At 43.3% G+C, this 25,996-nt stretch overlaps 2 protein-coding genes across 5 annotated transcripts in view; both read left to right on the forward strand.

The window, feature by feature from the left end:
* Positions 1-14,792, forward strand: part of LOC125770411 (neogenin) — a 102,455-nt gene extending 87,663 nt beyond the window's left edge. The window contains exons 3-11 of one of the 2 annotated variants that reach the window (XM_049439935.1): positions 6,311-6,622; positions 6,687-7,443; positions 7,509-7,624; positions 8,616-9,210; positions 9,287-10,065; positions 10,140-11,423; positions 11,490-11,691; positions 11,763-11,896; positions 11,963-14,792. In XM_049439935.1, coding sequence (XP_049295892.1) covers positions 6,311-6,622; positions 6,687-7,443; positions 7,509-7,624; positions 8,616-9,210; positions 9,287-10,065; positions 10,140-11,423; positions 11,490-11,691; positions 11,763-11,896; positions 11,963-12,201 — 4,418 coding nt within the window. In that variant the 3' untranslated portion in view covers positions 12,202-14,792. The remainder of the gene's footprint in view (positions 1-6,310; positions 6,623-6,686; positions 7,444-7,508; positions 7,625-8,615; positions 9,211-9,286; positions 10,066-10,139; positions 11,424-11,489; positions 11,692-11,762; positions 11,897-11,962) is intronic. The other variant, XM_049439936.1, reaches the window with a different exon arrangement.
* A 469-nt stretch (positions 14,793-15,261) lies between these two features.
* LOC125770448 (probable cytochrome P450 301a1, mitochondrial) lies at positions 15,262-25,320 on the forward strand. 3 transcript variants are annotated; one of them, XM_049440085.1, is made up of 8 exons: positions 15,262-15,353; positions 21,151-21,613; positions 23,099-23,249; positions 23,328-23,440; positions 23,850-24,245; positions 24,312-24,477; positions 24,563-24,811; positions 24,884-25,320. In XM_049440085.1, the coding sequence occupies exons 2-8, from the start codon at positions 21,297-21,299 to the stop codon at positions 25,208-25,210; spliced, it is 1,719 nt and encodes a 572-aa protein (XP_049296042.1). In that variant the 5' UTR covers positions 15,262-15,353; positions 21,151-21,296; the 3' UTR covers positions 25,211-25,320. The 3 variants fall into 3 exon arrangements, with proteins under 3 accessions (XP_049296042.1, XP_049296044.1, XP_049296043.1); XM_049440087.1 differs by lacking the exon at positions 15,262-15,353 and adding an exon at positions 15,433-15,447; XM_049440086.1 differs by lacking the exon at positions 15,262-15,353 and having other exon boundaries at positions 19,622-21,613.
* Positions 25,321-25,996: the final 676 nt, after the last annotated feature.

The raw sequence follows: 25,996 nt of genomic DNA on the forward strand, positions 1-25,996 counted from the left end.
CCCTTCCATATGAGCAAGCTCGGGAATTTCGTTCGCAATAAAAGCAAACACAAAACCAAACGCTTGAAACAGGGAATCGAGAAACAAAACGGGGGTTGGGAAGGAAGAAATAGAACAAAAAACATAGAACTTACCAAAAGAAAAACAAACGCCAAAGAAAAGTTGTTCCTTCCGCGGGAAACGAAACGGAAAAAAGATAGCGTTGTTTCGACGCTTTCGTTATGATGTTGTTGGTTAGCCCCGTTTGTTTACGGGGTTGAATAGAGGGAAAATGAGAAATTGATTGCAAATTCCTGCACGATTGCGTCGCTCAGTTAAGCCGGAGTTGGTCGGACGGATGGTAGCACCCAACGATATGGTACGGTGTATGGTGATTTTGTTCTAACTCCATAGGTGGTCGACATATCGCACATTTATTGAGGAAAGGTGGCCTCCCCCCGGAGAGTGAGGTTCGAAAATGGTGGATGATTGGTTCCAGCGTCAGGTGAATGGAAGAATCGAATGAAGTTGCGATTTAATTTGAGTAGAATTGTAAATGAAGCACTAAGTGGAGCTGGTCGTTTGATGTTGGATTTTGGTATTACATTTTGTTTTGTGTTCTATTAATCTAAATTTTAATGCTCCACAAAAAATAGTATATAGTAGACAAGAAAACGTATTTTTGCCATTAGTAAATTGTTACAAACTTCTTTATTGTTATAGACAAAAGATAGGAACCCATTTTTCCCATCCCCAACTCATATCTCATATCGCCGAACGAAAGGGCGTGCCGTGACAGGGTACGACCGTGCCTTTGTTTGCGGCAAAAGAATTCGATTCTAATCAGTGCTTAGGACAGCATAAATCCAGCTTACTCCAGGTTCTGTTCACCAAAAACCGATGAATGAACTTTGCACGCTAAACTAAGTTGTGCGGTTTTAGTTCGAAGTGACCACAAAAATCGTTTTTCCAAAGTTGGGGTTTTTTCCTACTCCGCACACTGCGCAACTGTGTGTTCCGTGTGTTTCCCTATAACCCTCCCAAATCATTACATTTCATAGCACACCAGCCAATGGTTTATGCATGACTTTTACGTCGGGTGCAAAAAGGGATTCCGCGTTCTGGATGGGAGAAAATTGTGCTTCTTTCACTTCACTTCCGGGTCAACCGTGACCCTCCACCAGTGGAACGTTCCAGACCAGACACACCCTTCCTTGATGAGGGTGAGTATGTGAGTAACTGTGTGTGTGGGTTGGCGACACATTGTGTCACATCCTGTAGAGGCATATACCGATTCAGTGATGGAATTTTGTTCTAGTTCTAGCTCCCCTTTGCTTAGATTGATTCTCCAAGAAAACATTCGCGAATAGTCATGGTTTCCGGCGGTTGGGCGTCAAAGAAAACTGCACCGGAAGCATGAAAAACACACGCAGAATAATCGAAAGATGTCCTTTTTACCCCCAGAGCTACGTCACAGTGAAGAAAGCGGGGAAAAGAAATTCGAAAAGAACATCTCCTGCGGCGCCACTGTTCTGCCCATCGGGCAATCAGCTGCAAATGGGTTCCTCCTTCCCTGGGGAGCGGGAGAGGAATAAGAATTCATCAAAGTACCATCATTTGTGCTACAAAGTAAATAAAAATCAATTCCACCCAAAAAGGCGCCTCTGGTTGAAAGTGCGGCCGGAAAACTGGATTTACTGCGGTTTGTTCCGCACGGTTGTGCGGCACGATGCGAATGTACTGAAGGTTTTTCTGCTGTTATCTTCTTGTAGCAGATTTTTGATTTGCTATCAATATTTTTGTTTTCTTCTCCTCTCACCCCACGGCTCTTCAGTTGTTAGATGCGTAAGCGAAGAAGCATTAACTTTTTCCAAGGGAGAGAACGTTTTTTGATGTTCACGATGGTGAAGGACTGCCCGGAGCGAAACTCCAATTATCGAAACAACCATCGAGAGTGAAATGGTTCGGAACCCTTGGCGTCCATACCCCTCTGATGGAGACGCACTTCTCAACATCTCACACGGGGTACGGGTATAGACAGGCAGACGACAGTGTGATGGTGGTGGATTCTTCAACACTACTGAGCACGATACAAAACTCTCATCGGCAGTGCCGATTGCCGCCCGGCCTAGGAATTTCTCAACCGTCGAAAAATGGTCTAGATTCGACGACATGAATTTCTAATCAAACACGGTTAGCGGCGATGTAGATTGTATCGTGCACCGTGGGTTTCAACAAACCCACACCAAAGTAATGACCATCACGCAGCAATGTCCGAATGAGCGACATGAGACGCGGTGCATTTTACGAAACTATCTATTAGTGTAAACTGTCAATCACAGAACGGTGGCCAAGGGCCATCATTGACAACTGTCGCTGTCAGTGACGATTTGTAGTATTGGGTGCACCAAGCGCAACAATCCTCAAGGTTTCCAAGTCGAATGTGCTGTAAATTAGTAGCAGCAGGTTTACAACCAGCAGCCTTTGGTGGTTCGGGGAATTCTCATCGCAACCGGTCAATTGGTGTGAATTAAAAATTTAAATCGGTAAATCGGTTCCAACAAACGAAACATAGGCCGAAGCTGTTTCAATAGGAAGCCCTTAGAAAAAGGAGAAAAAAATGCTGCATCGTTTAAACTAATGAACTGACATTTTTATTACTTTGTCGGTTGCATTGTCCGCAGCTATTGCTATTCTCGGCAATAATAATTGAACTGCATACAGTTCCACCAAAAAGAGGAAGTATGTGGACCGGTTCGGGCTTTTAAAGTCAAAAGTACGCGTGGCAACCGCACCATGGACGGAACCGCTCGAATATGACTTTAAATCGGACGGATAATTTATCTTAATTGATAGATTGAAAGCGATTTACAGAAGGGGGCACACTTTCGTCCCTTTCGCAGCGTTTGATGTTTGGGAAGTGATTTTCCATCCCTTCCCGGTGTGTGTGTGTGTCTGTGGTTTATGGTTGTTGGCCACCATCATGTGTCCACCAACGCGCGTACCCCATCATAGTTAACGATGAATAATGACGAGAGTACCACGGTACAGCAGTACGGACGCTATACTTCATGTGTCCCCAGAATAGCACGAGATTCATCCAGACACAGACAGACGACACACTGCACATAAGGGAAACCCCTTTTTTTTGGGTGGATATCACCGGGAGGGCAATGATGTGCAGTGCTCATTAATTACCGACCAGCAAAGGGGGGGTCTCAATATGAATTGAGATTTGTTTTGTGAACGAGACACGAGTTGTTGTCCACAACCAGTTGATGGTCCTCTCCACAAGAGAAGAAGCAACCACAACTTTTCGGGTTGTTCGTTTCTATAAATTGGCATTGAAAATTGCCAACAATCAGTGTTTGTGTGTGTGTATGTACTAACCATCGTGGTTGGTATCCCATCGGGAATGTATCTTCAATATGTGCTGTTGGCCGTTTTCAAATAATCGTAGCAATATGCAACCGAATGCACATCCCATTTCCCGTGCCCTCCCCCCGCTTTTGGAAGTTCTGTCTGTCTGGTTTGTTTCTCTCGCCGCTGTCAGAATGTAATCTGATTTTCCGCTCCGATGCCATTTGAAGACATTAATTTAATTGAGAATGCAGAGCCGAACGCGCTGGCACCAGATTAGTTTGTGTGTGTTTTTGGGAAATGTCGAAACAGAATATGGCGAGGCGCGCGCGAGCGCAAAGTCTTTTGACGATGATTTTCTCAGCCTCAGTTTGCTGGTCTCGAGTTGATGTAGCAATGGGTGAGTAGTTACTTAAATAACAAGAGCCAATTATGGTGCGCTCAAGATCTTTGATAGTTTCGGTACGGATTGGGTGCGTTTGAAGTAATCTTCCAAAGAGGGGGTGAGCAAAAGGGGACCAAAACCGCGGAAGGTGGTGTTGATATTTTAAACAGCTCTTAAGCGAGTACGATTCTGTACGCTAAGTACTACAACATTGGGTGCATTGCTTAAACTAGGTTAATTCATCATCCACTGCCCCGTGGGTGGTGGGTACGGTTGTGTTCTGTAAGTAGAATAAAAAGCAATAGCCTAGCAAACTGTAATGACCAACATTAATGAGAACTATTAGCTTAAGTATAATCGGTTGGGTCATGATTATTTAATATGGCTGACTGGCTAGTACTATAGGAAGGACCATAATCGAGTCAGTGACAGTGACTCAATCGTTGTTATGCAATTAAAGCGCTTACAAATCATAACTTGAAGTGTTCTAGCGAGTAAGACAGAAATGATTTATTGTGTTTGAAGGTTTTGAAACAACTTAAAAAATAGCAAATTGATCAACTTTAACAAAAATCATTTATGTTCTATTTATTGAAGTTTCGTTCAATTACTTTCGAGTGCATTAAAACGCCCACGAACCTGAATGCCTTTTTTGTGGCATACGAGTCCCTCGGTAGTCCTTCCTGTCGAAGAAGCTGTTGCATCTCCTCGTTACATCTCACAACACAACTGACCTTTCCCACAAAGCCACTTCCTAGCCAAATCCGTTTTCTCTAACGCTATGGTAAAGTTTGAGCCTGGATTAATAGTTACACTCTCTGTCACAGGATATGGGCGGTGTGACGAAACCCACCAACCCATCAACCCTGTAATAGTGGAGTGGACGACAGTGTGTGGTGGAATGTAATTTTGTTTGTTATTTGTGAAATTTTAATCACCACACAACCACACACGACGCGGCACATGCCATACCGGCATGTCAGCCCTCGTGGGAGTTTTGTACGCAACAATCCTACCCACCGACACGGGACAGAAAAGTAATTCCCAAAACTAATTCCACCCATGTAAATGGATGGCAAAACTTACCACTTTTGCCAGATGTGCAACAGGCGCTCGATGCAAATGTGAATTATCTTTTCCATTGCCGGTACATATCTGGAGGAAGCGGGGTGTTGCATGCAGAAGGGTCTTAAAATTAGATATTCAGCCGTGAAGTGCAGCCCCGAACGGTGGAATGAGTGGGGAATTGAAATTTATGGTAGAGTTTGATGTTTGATCTGCACACGGATACTTGCATTTCCTATTATGCGTTGTTAAATTAACAGTGGTATGTAAATAGAACGAGTGTATATTTCTACACTCAACATAAACATATGTTCTTCAAGTGCTTATGACTAGAGAGTAGAGATGAGAATTTTCACTCTTTTCAGAGAGTTGAAATAAAGAGTGAAAGAATGATTGTAAGGATTTGAATCTTTTTCTGACTCTTTTGAGAGTCATAAAAATATTACTCTAAACTAATCCTTTAATTACTACTTTGCGTTTTTACTCACTCACTCACTCTCTGCGGACTAATGACTCATTCCTTGGGGTTTTTACTCACTCAATAAAAGTGAGTAAGTGTTTTGATACTCTTTTTGGATTTTTGGGTTGTTACTCCTTATGCATTCGAATTGTTACTCATTAGTCGGCACAGAGAGTGAGTGCATAAAAACGCAAAGAGTCAGTCATTAATCGGCACAGAGAGTGAGTGAGCAAAAACGCAAAGAGTCAGTCATTTATCAGCACAGAGAGTGAGTGAGTAAAAACGCAAAGAGTCAGTCATTTATCAGCACAGAGAGTGAGTGAGTAAAAACGCAAAGAGTCAGTCATTAATTGGCACAGAGAGTGAGTGAGTACAAACGTAAAGGTGTGAGTAAAAGAGTCATAAAAACTCATTATGCTGTTAATTGAAACCCTAAACTCCTTTTGCAGGATTACATTCACTCACTCACTCACTCACTCTTGCTCAGTGTGCACAACTCTACTGGAAAGAAATAATAAATCATTATTTGAGCCCTCGAATTTCAGCCGAATTTGAGCCCGCCAATATTCAATGCTCGCGTTACAATGCCGTTCGCTTTGTTTCGCTGAATCACTAGAAAAGCCGGGATTAATTTTCCAATCTTCCACTGTTCGGATGAAAAATTGAAAACATATGCTTTTCATTAGCGCCAATCACTTAGCACCCTTCGAACAGGCAGAATGAACTGACACCGATGACAGGGCAACTATTAAACGAAGACGGTCCAACCGATCGTTTAATGAACTTCACCGATGGTCAGTTAATATAATGGTGTGAAAGTCTAGAAAACAGTTAACAGACCCTTTGCACAGGAAGAAGCACGATGTGTGTCCGCAATAAAAGAACGGATGAAAAACACCCAACCAATCGAGAACCCCGGAAGCTCGACTAATCGCTCGACTTAATTGAATAAACTCCTCACTATTGATTGATTAACCATACGACGTGACAGCAAAATTGTGTGAAACGAACTAATTTACTCTGTTGCATTTTCTATCGCCCCCCTCTCCGTTTCTTCACAGTGCTCGAGTTTGTGGTGGAACCTTCGGACGTGACAGTACCGGAAGGTAACTCGGTTATGTTGCAGTGTGCCGGCAATGCGGATAGAAAAGTGCTACAGGATGGCAAAATAGCACCGAACATTCGGTGGCGTGGCCCCGACGGACAGGACATTGGTATCGTGGGCGATACGTTCCGGTCGCAGCTAACCAACGGTTCGCTGTACATTAGCTCGGTGGAGAGTAACCGTGGACTGACCGGGTTTTATCACTGTCTGCTTAGCGTGGACGGTATCGGTACGATCGTTAGCCGATCGGCACGTGTCTCGATAGCAGGTAAGCATGGTGAGCGATTAGATTAGGTTACAGGACGTTACTAAACATTTATGTCACCTTTCAGATCTACCGGACATCAACCAAGAATCGCACGAAATCTATCTGTACGCTGGCCAGACGGCATACTTCAAGTGCATGTCCAGTCTGCTACCGTACAGTGTCGAATCGCGGTACCACACCGAATGGCTAAAGGATGATGTACCGCTGAGGATGGATTTAACACGAATGCTACTGTTGCCCTCCGGTGCGTTGGAGATTGATGAAGTTGTCCCAGCGGACCGTGGCACCTACCAGTGCAACGTGACCGCAGGCACTTTCTCGCGGTTGAGCAGCAAGTCGAACCTTAACATCAAGTCTACTGCCGGGCAGCCACAAAGCTTTGCACCACCGGCCTTTGTGATCGTGCCGCAACCGCAAACGGTGCGCGAGGGAGACACCGTCATACTGGATTGTGCTGCCAACGGCAATCCCAAGCCAACGATTCGATGGCTCCGCAACGGGGAAGACATCGATATGAACGATCTGGACTCAAGGTTTCGCATCATGGGTACGGGATCGTTGCAGATCAATTCGATCCAGGACACGGACGCGGGTGACTATCAGTGCCGGGCAAGCAATACGGAAGATTCCCTGGATGCGTCCGCCACGGTACAGGTGCAGGTACCGCCAAAGTTCATTCTCAGCCCGGAAGATAAGGTCGCGTATGAGAAGGAAGAGTTGGAGCTGTCCTGTTCCATCCACGGCAAACCGACCCCGGTTATCCAATGGTTGAAAAATGGAGACTTAATCACGCCCAGCGAGTACATGCAGATTGTTGGAGGGTAAGTGTTTAATCGGGGAAATAATATGATTTTGTATTTTACTAATCACTTTCTGCCCTCTACAGACACAACTTGAAAATATTCGGCCTGATCGGTTCAGACGCGGGTATGTTTCAGTGCATCGGCACGAATCCGGCCGGAAGTGTGCAGGCGGCGGCCCGACTGGAAATAATCGAACCAGGTAATTGATTGCTAATTTTACTTCACCTCATCGTGCAGCAGGGTTGCTACCTGCTGAGTAACAAGAACACCGTAAACTTTCTGACAAATGGACTATAGTCTGTAGGTAATGTTTTTTTTTTCTTAATTTAGTATCCGTCAGAACTGGATCGCACTTCGTTTGAGCGTATTTCTTGAAGCAATCATATTTTAATATACTTTTTTCGTATTTGTTTCTTTTCTTTTCTTCTGTTTTTTTTTGTTGTATGATTTACACAACCATCCAACCGCTACTACGGCTATCGATTTCGTTTATCTTCCGTTTTGGACCGTGGTCCGTGGTCTATTCCATTTGGATTGTTCCACTCCCTGTCTGTCTCTGGCCGCTACCGTCGCCGGTTTTATTGGATGGAATCATCTTGTTCGAAAAAAAAAACAACAACCACAAAAACGACGACCCGTTCTCTTGTTGATTATGATTTATTATCGTTTTGCCCATTTGTGGATGACTTTGCATGCAAACGATTTACTTCTCGTTTTCGTGTGGTTACGTTTATGTGTATGGGGGTATTGCTGTCTAACGTTTCGTACTTGCTGCCTTTTTCTTACCATCCCTACTAATCCCCATGGGTGGGTCGTACTCTTCATGTCGTATCTGTCGCTGCTATTGCTGTTATGCTTGTGTGTTTGCTCTCTAACGCTACCGTTCGTCTTTGCCAAAACTCGCTCACTTTTTGGCTGTTTGCAATTTATTTTATGTTACGTGACTTGTTACCGATTTACCCCGTCACGTGTCCTTCGGGATGGTTGGCTCGTTATGTTGACTTGCCCGTGTGTTGATGCTCCCCCAAAAATCGAACTGCACGTGATACAACTATCCCTGTCCTGCTGCATGAATATGTTTGCTTGTCATTGATCCATGACCCATGACGACTGTGTACGATCGACCGACCGGTACTCCATTCCACAACCGCCAATCTCTAAAAAACATGACGAACCCGATTGGGAAACAGGTCTGCCGAAACGACACAAGGGCAAAAAATTTCAGCAGACGCAATCGAAAACGAAATCGTACGAAAAATCACCACTGCTGTTGCAGTCCGACCCGAAACTATCGAAATCGGTGCTGGATAGTTTGGTATCGCGGACGAAAGAACGGCCAAACATTAACCAGCATCAGTTTCAGTACAACGAGTATACGGACGATGACTATGCCGATCACGACCGCATGCTTGACAGTGACCATGATGATGACGATGACGACGAAGACGATGACGAGGAGGAGGAGGGGAAAATCTATCCGCTTCGACCTAACGAGGACCCGAACAAACTCTACCAATCGTTGACCGGTTCAAAGTCCCGGGAGGATGGTGAGGTTAGCCATTTCTCTAATCAGAAGTCTCCCATTAATGCTGTCACGCGGAAATACACGAAATCGTACGTAGATGGAAGTGGGAAATTTGCTGCACCATTGCCGGGACCACCGCGCGCACTCCAGGCCCAGATAGTGCAGTCACGCTTCATTACGCTGAACTGGTTGGAACCGGCAAAGAATCCCGATGAGGTTATCTCATACTCGGTGTACTACCGTATGCATACGAGCGATAGGTAAGTGTTGCCGTGCAAATATGTATTTCGCACATGTTTTGATGCTGGTTTCTCAACCCCGCTTTTCGTTTCACAGAGAACGCAAGATGACGACGAATTCGCGCGATGAGCAGGAAATCAATATTCAATCCTTACAACCGGGTAAAAACTATCACTTCCGGGTGGTAGGTAACAGCAATCACGGTCCGGGCGAATCATCGGAAACACTGGAGGTGCGTACATTGTCCGAGGAGAATATTGCCGGTGCACCGCAGAATCTTCGTGGATATGCCATCACCGAGAAAGATATCCACCTGCAATGGGATCCCCCGGCGGTGACAAACGGACTGATTACGAAGTATCGTGTGTACTATGCTGAGGTTGACAACGGTGCAGAGATGTACTCCGATACCACTACCACGGAAGTCATCATCAACGAGTTGCGCCCGTACACGAAGTACACCATGTATGTGGTTCCCTTCAACCAGGCAGGAATGGGTGATCCATCACACGAAATAGACGTGAAGACGTACTCCTCGACTCCTTCGGAACCACCGGCAAATGTGACGCTTGAGCAGACAAGCTCAACCGTAGCAATTCGCTGGGAACCGCCAGCATTAGAGGATCGCAATGGACAGATCACGGGATATAAAATCAAGTACCGGAAGAACAAAAAACCACTGCAAGTGGAGACGACTCCAGCCAATGTGCGGTACTACATATTGAAGGATCTGGACAAGATGTCTGCCTACCAGGTGAAGATCGCGGCCATGACGATAAATGGAACGGGACCTTTTACTGAGTGGCATCACACTGAAACGTACGCGAATGATCTGGACGAATCGCAAGTTCCCGGTCAACCAGCTTGGCTAAAGAGTATGTTGTATATCGTTAGTTTGTTGAGATCTCAGTTATATGACTCTTGCTATTCATTTTCCTTTCTCATGTAGCCCGACCAGGAGCGGATAATATCACCGTCATCTGGGGACCTCCAGCACATCAGGAGATTAAAGTGCGCAGTTACATTCTTGGTTGGGGCAAAGGCATTCCGGACGAAGAAACAGCCGAAATAGAGGAGAGAATACGACAGTTTGAAATCACCAATCTGGAACCAAACAGCGAATATGTCATTTCTTTGCGTGCCCGCAATACGATGGGAGACGGTGCTCCAAAGTACGACACGGTGCGTACCCGGGAAGATGCGCCAATTGAAGCTCCAACACCGCTAGAAGTGCCGGTCGGTTTACGCGCTATCCCCATGTCAGGTACATCGATTGTAGTTTATTGGACAGACACGACGCTTAGCAAAAGTCAGCACGTATCCGACAATCGACACTACGTCGTACGGTACAGTCCGAATGGTTCCAATCGCTACCGTTATCACAACACGACCGTGCTAAGCAGCATGATTGGAGATTTGCGACCCAACACACAGTACGAGTTTGCTGTGAAAGTGGTGAAAGGACACCGTCAATCAGCCTGGTCTATGTCGGTGCTAAACACAACACAGCAGGCATCACCCGTATCACCACCACGCGAATTGCAGGTGACATTTGATCCGCGTAATCCTCTCAGCGCCATATTAAGCTGGCTTTCACCGCGACATGTAAGTGGGCCAATTGCGGGCTACCAGGTACTGTACACAACCGACACCAATAAACGCGATCGGGATTGGAACATTGAATCAACGACCGGAGATCTTACGTCGGCGGAGATCATAAACCTGGAACCGCACACGACGTACTATTTCAAGGTGCAGACACGTCACTCGAAAGGTCTGGGTCCGTTCTCGGCGATGGTTTCGATGAAAACGGGCGCAGAAATCGATTCCAGTGGGAACCTTACGCTTGAGAAATCCTTCTCATCCGAGCTTATATACATCACTGCGGGATTTGCGGTAATGGCCGTGCTTACGGCGATTGGTATTTTGGTGTTAAAGTGTCGTAGAAAAGGACCAGAAGACACACCAGAACATGCGAAGAAAAGCTATCAGAAGAATAATGCGGGAATTATTAAACCACCCGACCTGTGGATACATCACGATCAGATGGAGTTGAAGAATATGGACAAGAGCAATCATAGTACAACTCCCGGCTCGGTAGATGGTGGTGCCTCCAGCAGTGGTACGATGACGCTGCCCCGGTCCGTCGGTGGACATGATTATGATAGCGAAACGCCAATCACTCACGTTACCAACTCGCTCGATAAGCGAAATTATGTGCCTGGCTATAATGGTAAGTTTAGCAGTAGACGCTTGACAGAACAGCTTGGACTTACTTTACGATTATTTGTTACTTTAGGAAACACAACGTCCCTTAGCTCGACGATGGAGCGACCACAGTACCCACGAACGCAGTACAGTATGGCGGCCAGATCACATATAGCGATGGATCAGCAGACACTTTCACAGCAGAATCTTCTCCAGCAGCCTCCACAACTGCCGCCAGCAAATCCACTCGCACAGACACCAGAAAACCCGTACACTTACGACAGTAGTTACAGGTGAGTTTAAGGGAACATATCAAATATCAATAAATGGCTTGACACTAACGTCTTGATTATATTGCTTTCAGCCCAAATGTTACCTACGCCCAAGGTATAGCGATAGATGCCCCGAAACGTGGGCAAGGACATCCGTTGAAAAGTTTCAGCGTACCTGCACCGCCCGCATCTACGCCCATCATCAGCGGCCAGGGAAAACATGGCAGTAAGTATCGAAAACGCATTGAATAAATCAACAAGAAACTAAAAGAAAACTTCTCATTCGCCCTAGCTCCAACGCCCGCTGTCACGATACGCCCGCAGAATTCATCGCCCTACAAAAAACCGTCTCTCTCGTCCGGTTCGCTGACCAATCGACTGCAGACGGGACCGGTAGTGGCACACTCGAACGATGAAATCCAACGACTGGCACCGTCCACTTCGACCGAGGAGCTCAACCAGGAGATGGCCAATCTCGAGGGTCTAATGAAAGATCTGAGTGCAATCACAGCGAACGAGTTTGAGTGCTAGATCACTGAGGACCCGAAGCCGACCGGTGCACAAAATGCGTGATGAAAACTGTTTAGTCATTATTAATTTTAATTTGGTACGATTGAGGTTGAGTGTGTGCGTTCGGTATGAATGAATTGTATGCAAGTGTCGTGCTGCGAACGGTAAATGTGATCATACCCTGATCGACTGAACGTTGTGTCGGATATGTTTAGGCATTATTATTAGTATTTGCAATTACTTTAAAACAAACATTTTACTACGGATAACGGTATTCCGTGCAACACGTTAAACGACGTCGTTATGGTAATGCAACGTATAACTCACATTAATTTATTACACTACTCCTTAAGAACTAACCCCCGTGTAGTACATAGATATCCACTAAAAGCGCACTCACGCACCTCCTGGATGCGTGGATTAGGAAAAATATTTCGGATTGATAACGCAGACAGATTGTGTAGCGATGTAATCGAACGGACGCATCATAATTTTACATAAGTTTGATCGGTAGGTTAGAAGCATTGTTCGAATTGTCCTTGCGCATATGGCCACTTCATTGACTGTCCACGCGTAAACACCGTGCGGATACGGCTCTCTTGTAGCTTAGTGACCAATATTATTCAGATTGTAAATATGACGAATCCGGAGAGGGAAAGATGATTTTGTAAACAGTTTAAATTTATTGTTCGTTTCGTCTTTCTGTCGCATAACTACATGCTAAGGTATCTATGAAAAAGAAATATTCCATTCTTCTTTAAGTACAAGCAAACGGGTTGGAGACCTTTGTTTGCTAATCTTAAAACTCGAAAACACAACCCTTTCGCAATGGTACACCAAAAACCGATAGGCCCAGTGATTTTATTATAAAATTTAAAATAGAGCAAAATGCCAGCTTGTACTTCAGTTCGACCGATACGCCGATAGTCGAGTTAATGTCAAAAATAGGGTTACACACAATCAACCCCCAAAAACCTTACAAATGGACGACAACAGGGATCAATTTTACATGCCACACCATTGTACTCGGGTACTGCCATACAATATCGGGGATGCCAAAGGGTGTTGCCGATTGTTTAGAGTAATGCGTTCAATTTGAACGGTTCCTATGGCCATTCAGCTAGGTTTATATGTTTCTGTTTTTGTGCTTACCATTCGTGTCCATTCGTGTTTAACTTTTGTTATTTTTCATAGTACCATCTTGTCATCTCTTTGAACATCTTTCTGCTTCGTGTATAGTACGTATCTTGTATCGGACACAGTTGGAGTGAGCGCACTGTACACTAGGGCACCGTAAAAGCCCCATTAGTCACCGTCTATGTAAACCCCTTATGTAACACGTGAGCATATATAGGTGTGTTGTAAAACCTTTTGAACGATTTTTACACAGGTCCCACTTCGGGATGGATAAGCTAAATAATGGAAGTGGAAGTAGTTTAGTTTATTTTTTATACACGTACGTAAACATCAGAAACATACAAAGCGAATTGTATTACGTTCCCACAAATCATGTCGTGCCCCGCCTGTACATCACAATCACACCAATAATAGCTAGAGAATGGAGACATTGCCCGCATAGCGATATCAAAATGAAAATTGTAGTGCGTGAAATACGCCCACGGAAATCGAATATCCTATCCTACCACAATGCAGCGAACATTTACACGAACCATTAGCGCACTTTTCTTAAAGGACTTTTAGAGTATGCAAGTAACGTGCGTGCCCACAATGCTGTTTCGGTGGAATGATCGGACATCGAGATCTAGTAATCGTGACACAGCAAGCTTCATTCAGTATTCGTTCGACTCGATCCGTCTTGTCTTGCTTTGCCTAGAGACATATTTATCCTACAAACTACCAGAGAAACAGCTCCGTGGTCTATCTCATATTTCACCTTCAGCGAGGACTTAAGGTTTCTGCAGTGTTCATACATAATTCATGCATCTAAAAAGCACTCATTTCATTCCAACCAGCACATAACCGGAAGGTGTAAAGTTAGTGTAAAAAGATACGAATGCTTTCGATGCTAGTCGGCCTTACACGCAACATCGTCGTTTCGTAGCTCACTAGTGTCGATGGCCGGACGTTTTGTTTTACAACTTCCTAGTAAATCAGTTATTGAAAATATCCCTCAATAGTGTTCTTTTTACCCCTTCCAAAGACTCATACGTTGTGCAGAGGACGTACGCACACTGTGCTATCTATAATCGAGAAAACAAGACAGCTGGAAAAAGCGAAACTACTTTGAGATTTATTTTTTATTGTTAGAAGTAAGCAACAATATTCCTAACGCACCCAACCTTCTCGAACTCAACAACTCAGTGCAAAAACAAAAGAAGCAAAATGTAACAAAATATCAAATGCACAAGCAACAAACCCGAAAACTCAAGGATAAAACGACGAGATAGCGCGGTGGTAATGCACAATGCCGCGTGTGACGAGTGTGTAAGCCTAAAAATGGTAGCATTTTTTCTAGTAATACTGTATTTATACACAAGTGAAACGCAAACGAGCAAGAAACTAGATATGAGGAAAGCAAAAAAAAATAAAATCTAAACCGATTCGACAGTGAATGAAAAATGAAATAAATTGAAAAATATGATAAATTCTAATTGTTTCATACTTTTTTAATGCGACTTATCTTTTTTGAACAAAAGAAAATACTTAATTTATACAATAAATTGCAATATTTTTATCCATGTTAATGCTTAATTTGCTGACCATTGATGTGATAGGTAAGTAAAATGATTTTTAAGTCTATTATTCCAACGTTTGATAATGTTAAAATTCAAAACCCTATTTGTTGTAAAATTTTTGGATTCAACAACAGACATAAGAAAAAATTTAAGGAGCTACATACATTTTGTATCACGCCACGAATTAAGTTTCCGATCTTCCATTTGAATTCCATTATTTTCTGCTGTTCATTAGGGTTAATGCCTCTCACCCGCATTACGCTCATTTCGCTGTGGCTCTCTGGGCGGAGTGGTGCAGCTCTCATTCGCTCTTCTCACGCTCCTTCCTTCACACAGATTGGGGCCAACGTCACACGAGGCAGGCTTCACCCCGATCAGCTCATGCTCTCAACACGTCAGTGTTTCTCGTGCATTCGATCGGTGAAGTCTTTCGTTCTTTTCGCGATCCACAATCCGCGTAGCGTTTTGTTGTCGTTTGTGAGTTTTTTTTCCTTTTCTTCTCTAGCCCTGTTCCTTTTTACCTCCCCCCCCAGTGAGGTTTGGGGTCTGAAGAGAAATTCAGATCAAAAGAGTGCGTGTGTACCGGTACATCGATTGGAATCGTTTCGCGGCTCGCTTAAGTCCGGTTATTTTTTCACCCAAAAGGGGGGGGGTGGGTGATATAGGGGAAGGCTTCGGTGATGGGTTTCTACTCGACTATTCGGCTTAAGCAGCACGCAAATGTATCAGTAGCGATGGAATTAAGCGTTCATGGCGTTTCGTTCACATCTTGCCTGACCTCCAAAGTGGAATGGGGGAAAAAAAACACAACGACGGATGAATGAATGGCAACGTGCAGCAGGCTTATTAAGATTGAGTGTCCCGCAGAAGAAGGGCTATTGTGTTTTTGATGCAAAAACTTGTTTCTGTCGATCGACCGTACGATCGGCGGTTCCGGTGAAACCGAGGTCAAGGTTTATGTGTCAAAATACTGAGCAAAAACGGCAGTGTCAGTTCCGGTGCAGACTTGTGACGAGCTTTTTCAGTGGCTTAACATTAGAAAATGTGTTGCGAAACGAAGGTAATGGCGCGTGTGACAGATCAGACACAATCCGAGGATCGATTCCAGATCGAACCTAGCGCGATACGATCGCCGAAACACACCCAAACGAGTTGACATTCCAAACCCCACTGTGTTTACCTGCGTGTTTGCTTAGATATATGCAGCATCGACAGCCGTGGTGGCCATGGTTTCGCGTTGTGATTGCTGACCGATCAAACAATCCATCTGGCAAAGTGGTCATCGCGTATGGGCCGACTGATGTGAGGTGAAATCTCTAACGCAACACGGTGTACGGTGCACTCAACACAAAGAAGATGAACCCCCTTAGTCCGTTTTTTGGGGGGAGAAGGGAGGGACACGACGTGGCAGCAGAAGATCGTGGCAGTCGAAGCACACTACCGTTGCTCTTCGATGGTGAATGGTGGGAAAATTTTCTCGAAAAAGTGAAATCTCAAAATCTGGCACCAAAATTCACTTTCCAGTCGCAGAATGCAAGCATTTATTTACACCTTTTTTGTTATACGTTGTGTTCTCGTGTGTTATCGTGTGTGCGATTTTTTTTTTCGTTCTCGTTTTTTCTTAACCTTGACTTTGTGCTAAGTAAGCGTTCTGAGCGCATCGCGCAGGGAAGGATATATTTGCAAAATGTTAACCGAATCAATTCACACTTACCAAAGCTACTGATATTACGGAACAGTATGTGATTTCACATGCAAATAGCTTATGTAAATAATACGAAAAGATTGTTTAAATTAAAGTAGTCAAAATATTGGCGTATTGATTCCACTTTTGCAATTATTTTGTGTTTGAAGATTGTACAAAAATATTGTTTAAAAATTCTCCCCTCTAAACTAGCCTTCACAACCCTCGATAAAAGGACTTTCAAAACGACTCTCGCACATTTGCCAAAGATTTGTTCTGCTTCATGATGGCAATCAATATTTCACAGCCACACATAATAAGCATCGGGGAGCAGCCATTTTTTTTACACATGGTCCCATCACTTTACACCACTCGAGAGATCGCTTTCATTCGAAAGGCAGAAACCCTTCACGATGTCACCACTTGAAGTGTTGACGGCCTTCATCACCGTCCCCCTGCAATGAATGTGTTCATACAGCGGACACCTGTAAAACACAATTGTTCCACCCTTTGCTGCGTGCGTGAAATGTTCCCGCCCAACTCCACGGATTCTGCCCACGGTAAACACCCATTTGTGCGTCACACACATGTGTGCATTATCGTGAAACAATGATACCTGCCGTCGTGGTGTGGAAGCTGCTGGCACACGTATCCAGCGCTATTGCAATCTTCACAGGCAAACCTTAATCGGCTAAGCAACGGCAGTTTACTTAGCTTCTACACGAAACACAGCACAGGAACCGGTTGATGCGGTTTTCTGGCCGGCAAAGAGATTCGTTTGCTGTTGGCATCGTTTTAAACCAGCCGCAACGGTTTTCGTTCGACTCGCTGGCTAACCTTGACTTAATCGAAAAGGCAAACGGGTAGCCAATCTTTGTGTCGTTGGTTTGTTGCACACCATTCGGCGCTCTCGATGTTGTGGGGCCTCTGCAGATGACTTATACTGTGGATCGATTGCTTCACTGGTAAGACATCTTAGAACGCTCCGCATACGATTATGTGATGCAATATTTGTTTGGTTTTTTACCCCTCGATTGTATGAAGCCCCGCAAAAGATGTTGCTTAATCTGACGCTGATCGGATGGTTTTTTTTTTAAAAATGTATTACAACATTTAGGAAAATACTTTTTTTCATTTTTAGTTACAAACGTAAAACGTATAAAGTATAGAAAAATCGTATTTAAATCAAAATATTTGCTTGCAAAATTTAAATAGCAATTAGTCTTTAGTGGTTCGCTATACTTTTTCACATGTCTGTACCAATGTCTACACACTATACGTGCCCTGTTTTTTTTTTACTCTATCGTAAAAAATATTTCAGCGCGTGTGATAGTGGTTCGCCCCGAAGGCCCTTGCAAATTGCGATCACCGGCGATCGTATTGCGTCGGTGAAAGCTACGATCGTGAATTGTGAGGAAACGATCATTTTCAAGCAACATCGTTGCTGGTTCGTGGTTGGATATCAGCACTATTTGCTATGTTTGTTGCGTTTTCGAATTTTATCACGCATCTCACCCCTCCGAACACATTCACACACACAGTCGAGGCGTTATTTAATGATGGCGTAGAACGTGGTAACGATGGTTTCGATATACATAAATAAAATGACGGCTTTTTTTGTTATATTTTACTACAAAATAAGAAATTTTGACAAAATTGACAAAATTTATTCCAAGCCCTCAATCTTTTGTTAAATCATTTCAAACTTTGAGGAGTATTTATATTTATTTTAAAATAAAAGGGACACTTCATCAACCTGTGAAGCCATTTTTATACTATCACAAGCATCTGTGACTTTGTGAACGATCAAGTTGTTCGGTGTCTTCGTGTCACGATTTTATTATTAATTGTTAAAAAACTCACCGCTGCTAGAAACTGTCCTATCAATTGCTTCTAATGAAATTAAATTTAATGTGGTTTACTTACCCGGATAAACGATAGTTGGATACCTTTTCACACCAAAAAAAAAAACAACACTTTTGTTTTCTTTCTGTGCACAAAGACGTTAAGCCGCCACTTCAATGCTCTTTGACACACACTCGCCTATATTGGGCTCATTTTTCAATACAGGATTTCACCTCGTAACCAACAAGCTCTTTGAGAAAAGGACATCACTTTTTTTTTCACCAAAAACAACAAACACTTACAGATTTTTTTCTGTGCACAAAGCCACATACACACTTAAATGCGCTTTAGAACATTTAAAACACAACACTCGCCTACGATTTCCACTTTTTTTAATACAAGATTGCACTTGATAAGCAATAAGCTCATTGACAAGAGGACATCACTTTAAAAAAACCAACACTTGCATATTTTTTTCTGTGCACAAAGGCACATAAACGTATCAATGCACTTTGAGATATTTAAAACACGAAACTTGCCTGCAATTTCCACTTTTTTCACTACAGAATTTCACTTAATAAGCAGCAAGCTCTTTGAGAAAAGGACAACACTTTTTTTTCACCAAAAACAACAAACACTTACAGATTTTTTTCTGTGCACAAAGCCACATACACACTTAAATGCGCTTTAGAACATTGAAAACACAACACTCGCCTACAATGGCCACATTTTTGAAAACACTAATTTACACAATAAGCAACAAGCTTACATTGAATAATTGACATCACTTTTTATCACCAACAAAAACACCCACAACTTCCTTTTTTTCTGTGCACTTATGATTGATGCCGCTTTCCACAACATGTATCAATTTTTTTTTATTAATTTCAAATTTTATTAAGTAACCGAAATTTGTACGAAGCCTTTGAAAAACAAACACACACGTTTATGTCATGGTTTTATGACAAATCTCACAACACAAATACAAATAATTTGCAAGCTTAGTACACGCACGCATAGAACACGCACTGATTTTAAAGTTACCTTACACTCACACAATGCAGGGCTTAGAGATCCGATTATTCAATCCGGAAAGAGATAAGGAGGCACGCACACTACCGCAAAACACCATGTTCAATGGCGTCCTTCACTTTGCCTATTCGTTTTTTAAGCTTTACCTTTCGTTTAGATTTAGCTTTAGCTTTCGTTTTGTTGTACTATCGTTTCCTTGCAAAAGATAAATTAGATTAATTCAAATCCGTCTTTCCATCGGTTACCCTTTACTCTTACATAGTGGAAATCCTCTATCACTTGCACTTTCTATCACGAGTACCACAAGAACATACGCGGACACAACCCAAGCCGACGCCGGCAACCATTTTTACACGTGCAAAAGAAAAAACTTTATTGTTTTACATCACATCAACAGCAGGAACTAATGTTCTCCTCTACTATCCATTCTTTCAAGATCGTGTGGAAGAAAGGACATCACTTTTTGTTAAACAAACAAACGACGCTTGCAAAATTGTCTCTGTACAAAAAAAGGACGCCCGCTGGCCGACATTTTTTTCCACACCTTTAATGTACTGCTGTCCGATCGCTACTGATCACAATTTCTCCTCATCTCATTACCGTTATCTCTTCTGCTTCGTTATCACGACACACCTACACAACTATGTAATTGCCGAAGCGGCCGGCCCGATCTAATCTTTCGCATTCTATTCTTTCACACACACTTCGCTCCTCCTTGACAGAAGAGTGAGAGAAAAAACAACGAAAAAAACTCTTCGCTCCTCTCGATCTAACACGGTCTAATATTTTTGCATTACATCAAACACTTATAATGTAATTACAGGTATTCCCCGATATACGCTATCAATGCGGACGGGAGGCAATCGCGTATATCGAATATTAGCGTATATCGAATTCTTGGTTTGATGATAGATTTCTTTGTATATCACGATCTCTTTGCGGATATTTTGACTTACATTAATGAACATTTCTTCATCTTCGTCCATTGGTTCTATTTTCGATAATGTTCTTTCCATATAACTGTTAAATTGTTACTGGTGGATGGAAACTCGTTACGAGAGGCTTTGAAGAAGGAGAACCCTCCTTTCCCATAGCACCGTGTTGGTGAGTGTGCCGTGGCTAGAAGAAAGGTTTTCTTCTGCTACCAAACTTTCATTCTCATTTCCGTTCTTCGAGGTCCCCCTTGACCCTGGGCCTTAGGCGGCCTCCTACTACGTTAGATCCACCACTGTGTTCAAGGATGTTTATTTGGCTGAGCCACCAACAAAATCAAATAAATACCCTGTTGCTTGTTTAAAGCAACTTGCCTACAACAAATCCCAAATTTAAAAAAAAAATACAAGCTAATTAATAGTTTGCTTAACCGTAAAGCAAAAGTCAAATGTCACTTAGCACTTCAACGTCCACTAGCTCATCTCGTATACTACCAAGATCGAATAAAAACGACTCTTTTGCGAGTTAAATAACGATCGCATCATCAAACACCAGTCCAAGGTTATCGTGCGTGATGTGAACAAAAAAAAAACACTCCCCTCCCGCCAATCTAGTTTCAGTCCTCATGTGTTTGGATCAAGATTATAACATCTTCACAGCACGGACTTTGCAATAGTAGGTTCATCCAATATTAGATCCATTTTGTATGCCCATCGTCAAACCAGTTTTGTGCTTTGCCATTCCACATTTTGTGAACCGTTTTTGAAAACTCGCTTTCAGTTCGGAAGATTTGCCTCAGCTCCAGTCGTGATCAAGAACTCGCACCAGCAGGAGTACCGTTTTTGTGACCATAGTGTAACGCAGTGAAAAACGCAACAAGTTTCCTTCGGGGTGGTTTCTATCACCAAATTTTAAAATACATCAAAATGAACCACACCCGGCAACGATTAATACGTGAGCTGACTGTGACAGCGCGGGCTGTCACACAGCCAAGGCCAACAACGCTGCTGCAGCTACAGAAACAACGGCAGCAGATCCGTTGCAGCAGTACAGATCGACCGATCCGACACGCACACTCAACCGCTTCCTGTCCGCATATGGTCGAGGCACTGAATGATGCAGATGTGGCCACAACACAAACGGTCAGCAGTAGTGCACGCAATGCAATCCGGCTAGAAGACGCACGACCCTACTCGGAAGTCCCGGGACCGAAACCGTTGCCAATATTGGGCAACACCTGGCGGTAAGTTTTTTTTGGGGGGATTTCTTACGGGCATGGTTGGAACAGGTTTGCTGAGTAAGAATTTGTCTTTTTGAATAGTTGAATTGACGTCACAAGCGAAGGAATGGGCTAATGTTTGCATTTTTTTGCGTCAATACATAAAAGATAGAATGTAAAACCAGTTTAAAGCTTGAAATTGGAAAAGAAAAAGGCATTTTTCTTATCGAAAACATTCCCTTTCCAATGACGTGTTTCATTTACTTTTAATATCAGTTATATTTAAATCAGTGATAAACTGTGTGAGAAAATAAGCAGAATTTCCTCTCCTCGAAACACGAACAGATAATCCCTAAAAACGGTTGATTAATGAATGCGATCATTGGTACCGTCAACAACGTCTAATCATAGAATTTCTTGTCCATCTTGTCTAGTGTTGATAAATTGGATGGTGTCACAAGTACGTTACGCAATTTACCGGTTGAAGAAACGGCACTTTCTTGCGGAGGGGTTGAAGACCTCGAAGCTTTGTGTTTTATTTGAATTGTTACATTAAATTGGAATTTGAATATGTTTTGAATGTTTTATCATTAGAACTTTGTCGCACATAAATGTTTAAATAATGTACAAAAAATATAAAAAGACACCTTAATCAGCATGACATGTTTAATATATCTTTTTTATTCATTCCTTCTATAAACGTACGTCGTTTATGCGCAGTTTACCAGTCATTAAAAGATCATTAGATTTATTGAGACGCCAAAAGAAACATTAAGAATAATTTGAGAGTAGAAAAACACGATTATTTAAAATTCGTTATGGTTTTTTTTGGTTGTAATACGTTGATTTAATCGTCCAAGAAATATTGGCAATATTAGAGTTTGAGTTGTGCCGGGGGTGAACATGATCAGGCAAGGGAGCAAAAAAAATGTATTAAGTTGTATTATGAAGATTTTTTTCTTCTTTTATTCAGTTTGCTTTACTCACATGTTTTGCTCATCTAATATTCATTTTATTTAATTTCCCATTTCATTTGTTCGCCTTCGTACGGAATGCGCTGAACACACCTTTTATTTTGTTTTCCAATCTTCGGCTTACATCAGTTACGTTGCTTCAGCTGCACGATTCAAAATTGATTTATGTGTTTGCATTGCTGTCATAATGGAAATGGTAGTTTTGCAAGTGTTGTGTTGTGCTTTTACAGTATCAAAAACCCAATTGGTCGATTACCAGTTGCATCCACCGTTCTGCCCTTTTATCACACACTCTGTGAGCGTTTGTTTTAACGGCTCATTAGCCACCAACGAAACGCTGGGACATCGGTAAAGACTTGCAATCAGTTTGTCTAACACGTTCGCACACCGTACCGTGTGTAGATGGATTGCAAATATTCAGCTTGCACCCACGAAACCCGATGCGCCGATACGATCGAAAGCTCCGGCTCATTTGTTGTTACATTTTCACATTATTTTCACCAAACCATTTTGTTTTGCTTCGTTCGCCACGTAGTGTTTTCCCCATCATTGGCCAGTACAAGATATCGGATGTGGCGATGATATCGTTCCTGCTGCACCGTGATTATGGTCGTATCGTACGCCTCGGAGGATTGATCGGTCGTCCGGATCTGCTGTTTGTGTACGACTGTGACGAAATCGAGAAGGTAAGAAGGAATGATTTGAACCACGGAAGGTAGTTGAGTTGGGTGGTGACATTTTCGATTTTTCGTTTTTCATTACAGGTGTACCGCAACGAAGGTCCCACACCGTTCCGACCATCGATGCCCAGTCTGGTGAAGTACAAGAGCGAGCTGCGGAAAGACTTCTTCGGCGATCTTCCCGGTGTCGTTGGAGTGTAAGTACAAGATTGGGGACTAAGATACGGGATAAAGAAGGTTAGGATGTGATGCAATGGTGAGCAATTAAGGTACAATTCATCGTGGTGAAATCGTAGCTTTATAGCCGGATGAGTTAATCTTTGTTTTAATTAGTGCTACGGAGCGACGTATTACTCCGATTAATGTCACTTCAAGGAGGTACTCGTGGGAAAGATTTTACTTAAAGAAACCTAAGCGAAGATAATTGTGCTGTAAAGGAATGACATTTAAAGAACCAAACTGTCCAGGAGCTTACTGCTTGCTAGATACTAGAATCAAGTTCCTTTCAACCCAATAGATCATTATCATCTTTGCAGATCGCGTACATCAAGAGACAAAGTACAGCAAAGTCTAACTCACCGCCATTTGTTTGCTCTCCACTTACAGTCACGGTGAACCATGGCGTGAGTTTCGTTCGCGCGTCCAAAAACCGGTCCTTCAGCTGTCAACCGTCCGCCGGTACGTGTCTCCTCTCGAGCAGGTGACAGAGGAGTTCATCGACCGGTGTCAACAGTTGCTAGACGATCGGCAAGAGCTACCGGATGATTTCGACAACGAGATCCACAAATGGTCACTCGAGTGTATCGGTCTGGTAGCACTCGATACCCGGCTCGGTTGCCTGGAACCGAATCTGGATCCGAAATCCGAACCACAGCAAATCATCAATGCAGCCAAGTATGCACTTCGGAATGTGGCTACGCTCGAGCTGAAGGCACCGTACTGGCGCTATTTCCCAACGCCCGTCTGGTACAAGTATGTCAACAATATGGACTACTTCGTAAAGTGAGTAATTGATGCGGTGAATTCGATCCCCCCGGGACTATGAAACTAAGGCGAGTTTTATTGTAGAGTTTGTATGAAGTACATCAAGAATGCCACCCAAAGGATGAAGCTAAACGAGGGCCGTGCTCTGGAGGGAGAACCCTCCTTGTTGGAACGTGTCATCAAGAGTGAGAATGATGAAAAGCTTGCCGTAGTAATGGCGCTTGATTTGATTCTAGTTGGTATTGATACGGTAAGAGCACAATTTCTGAGGAACTGAGGTAGAACTGAAGTTGAATGTCGGAAAGGTTTATTGATCGCATTCGTTTCCATTCCAGATTTCCATGGCCGTCTGTTCGATTCTGTACCAACTTGCGACACGTCCAGCGGAACAGCAGAAAATGTACGAAGAGCTGAAGCGACTCATACCGGACCCGAAGACACCGCTCACAATCCAGCTGCTCGATCAAGCCCACTACCTGAAGGCATTTATCAAGGAGGTGCTACGAGTGTACAGTACCGTCATTGGCAATGGACGTACACTTCAGGAAGATACCGTCATCTGTGGCTACCGGATTCCGAAAGGGGTATTAAGGATTAATAATTACCACCCACATTAAGTTCCTCACTAACCACCCGCTTTCTGTTCGACCTTGTAGGTGCAGTGTGTATTTCCGAATCTAGTCCTTGGCACGATGGAAGAGTACGTGTCCGATGCGCAACGTTTCAAGCCGGAACGTTGGCTAAAACCGGCTCAGGGTGGGTCCGGCGATCAGCTACATCCGTTCGCATCGCTCCCGTACGGTTACGGTGCGCGCATGTGTCTTGGCCGCCGGTTTGCCGATCTGGAGATGCAAATACTGCTTGCTAAGCTGATACGTTCGTTCCAGCTCGAGTACCATCACAAACCGTTGAACTATGAGGTGACGTTCATGTATGCGCCCGAGGGTGCGTTGAAGTTTAAGATGACACCGCGGGAGGATTAGTGTAATGCAACGCGAGGTTACTTCGGCTTTGGATGAGTTTAGATTTGTTTTTATATAACAAAAAAAAACCTATTTTAATAAACTGTTTTGAATGGACGATTTGTAGAATAGCTTCAGGGAGAGGCTTTTTAAAATGGTTGCGGACATTGTAGAATGAACTGTTTCAAGTTGTTGCACTGAGCGCTGTTACTCCAAATGTGTTGTGGACAGTTCTGGAAGAGGATGTTGAATGGAAATCATTGGCTCGAATTGTATCTGGAGACATACTAACCAAGAAGTTTCTAATATTGACACATCCCACAAAATCTACGCCAAGTTTATTGCATCCTGTAGCCGGAGTCTGCTCCTGACTGCTAGTCGTAACACTCTGCATACATTGCGTTGTGCTTCCCTGTAACAATTGCATTACGGCAGGATCGTTTTGTGTGGCTGTCACGATCATGTTCAATATTTTCGCCTGATCCAGTGCACCATTTACTAGCGTTCCTGTGGCATTTAGAGCACATTCTACGAAGCACTGGAGAGTATCAAATTGAATCATTATGCAAATAGATCACAGACACTACGAACTCACCTTGCCTCGTTCGTATATTAACGTTCGCTGCAGCGGCTCTCCACCGTACAGATTCTTGCAGTTTCGAAGAAGTTCCTCATCGATTAGTGACGGTAGTTGACAACAGTCTTTTGGATGCTTTAAATCGAAACGGTTCTAGTATTAAAAAGCTCCAACGATTGCGGTTTCGATCGCCAACAGAACATACTTACCGCTTCCAATGGTGGTTGATT

Source organism: Anopheles funestus, chromosome 3RL (assembly GCF_943734845.2).
Source record: "Anopheles funestus chromosome 3RL, idAnoFuneDA-416_04, whole genome shotgun sequence".
NCBI classification, from domain to species: Eukaryota; Metazoa; Arthropoda; class Insecta; order Diptera; family Culicidae; genus Anopheles; species Anopheles funestus.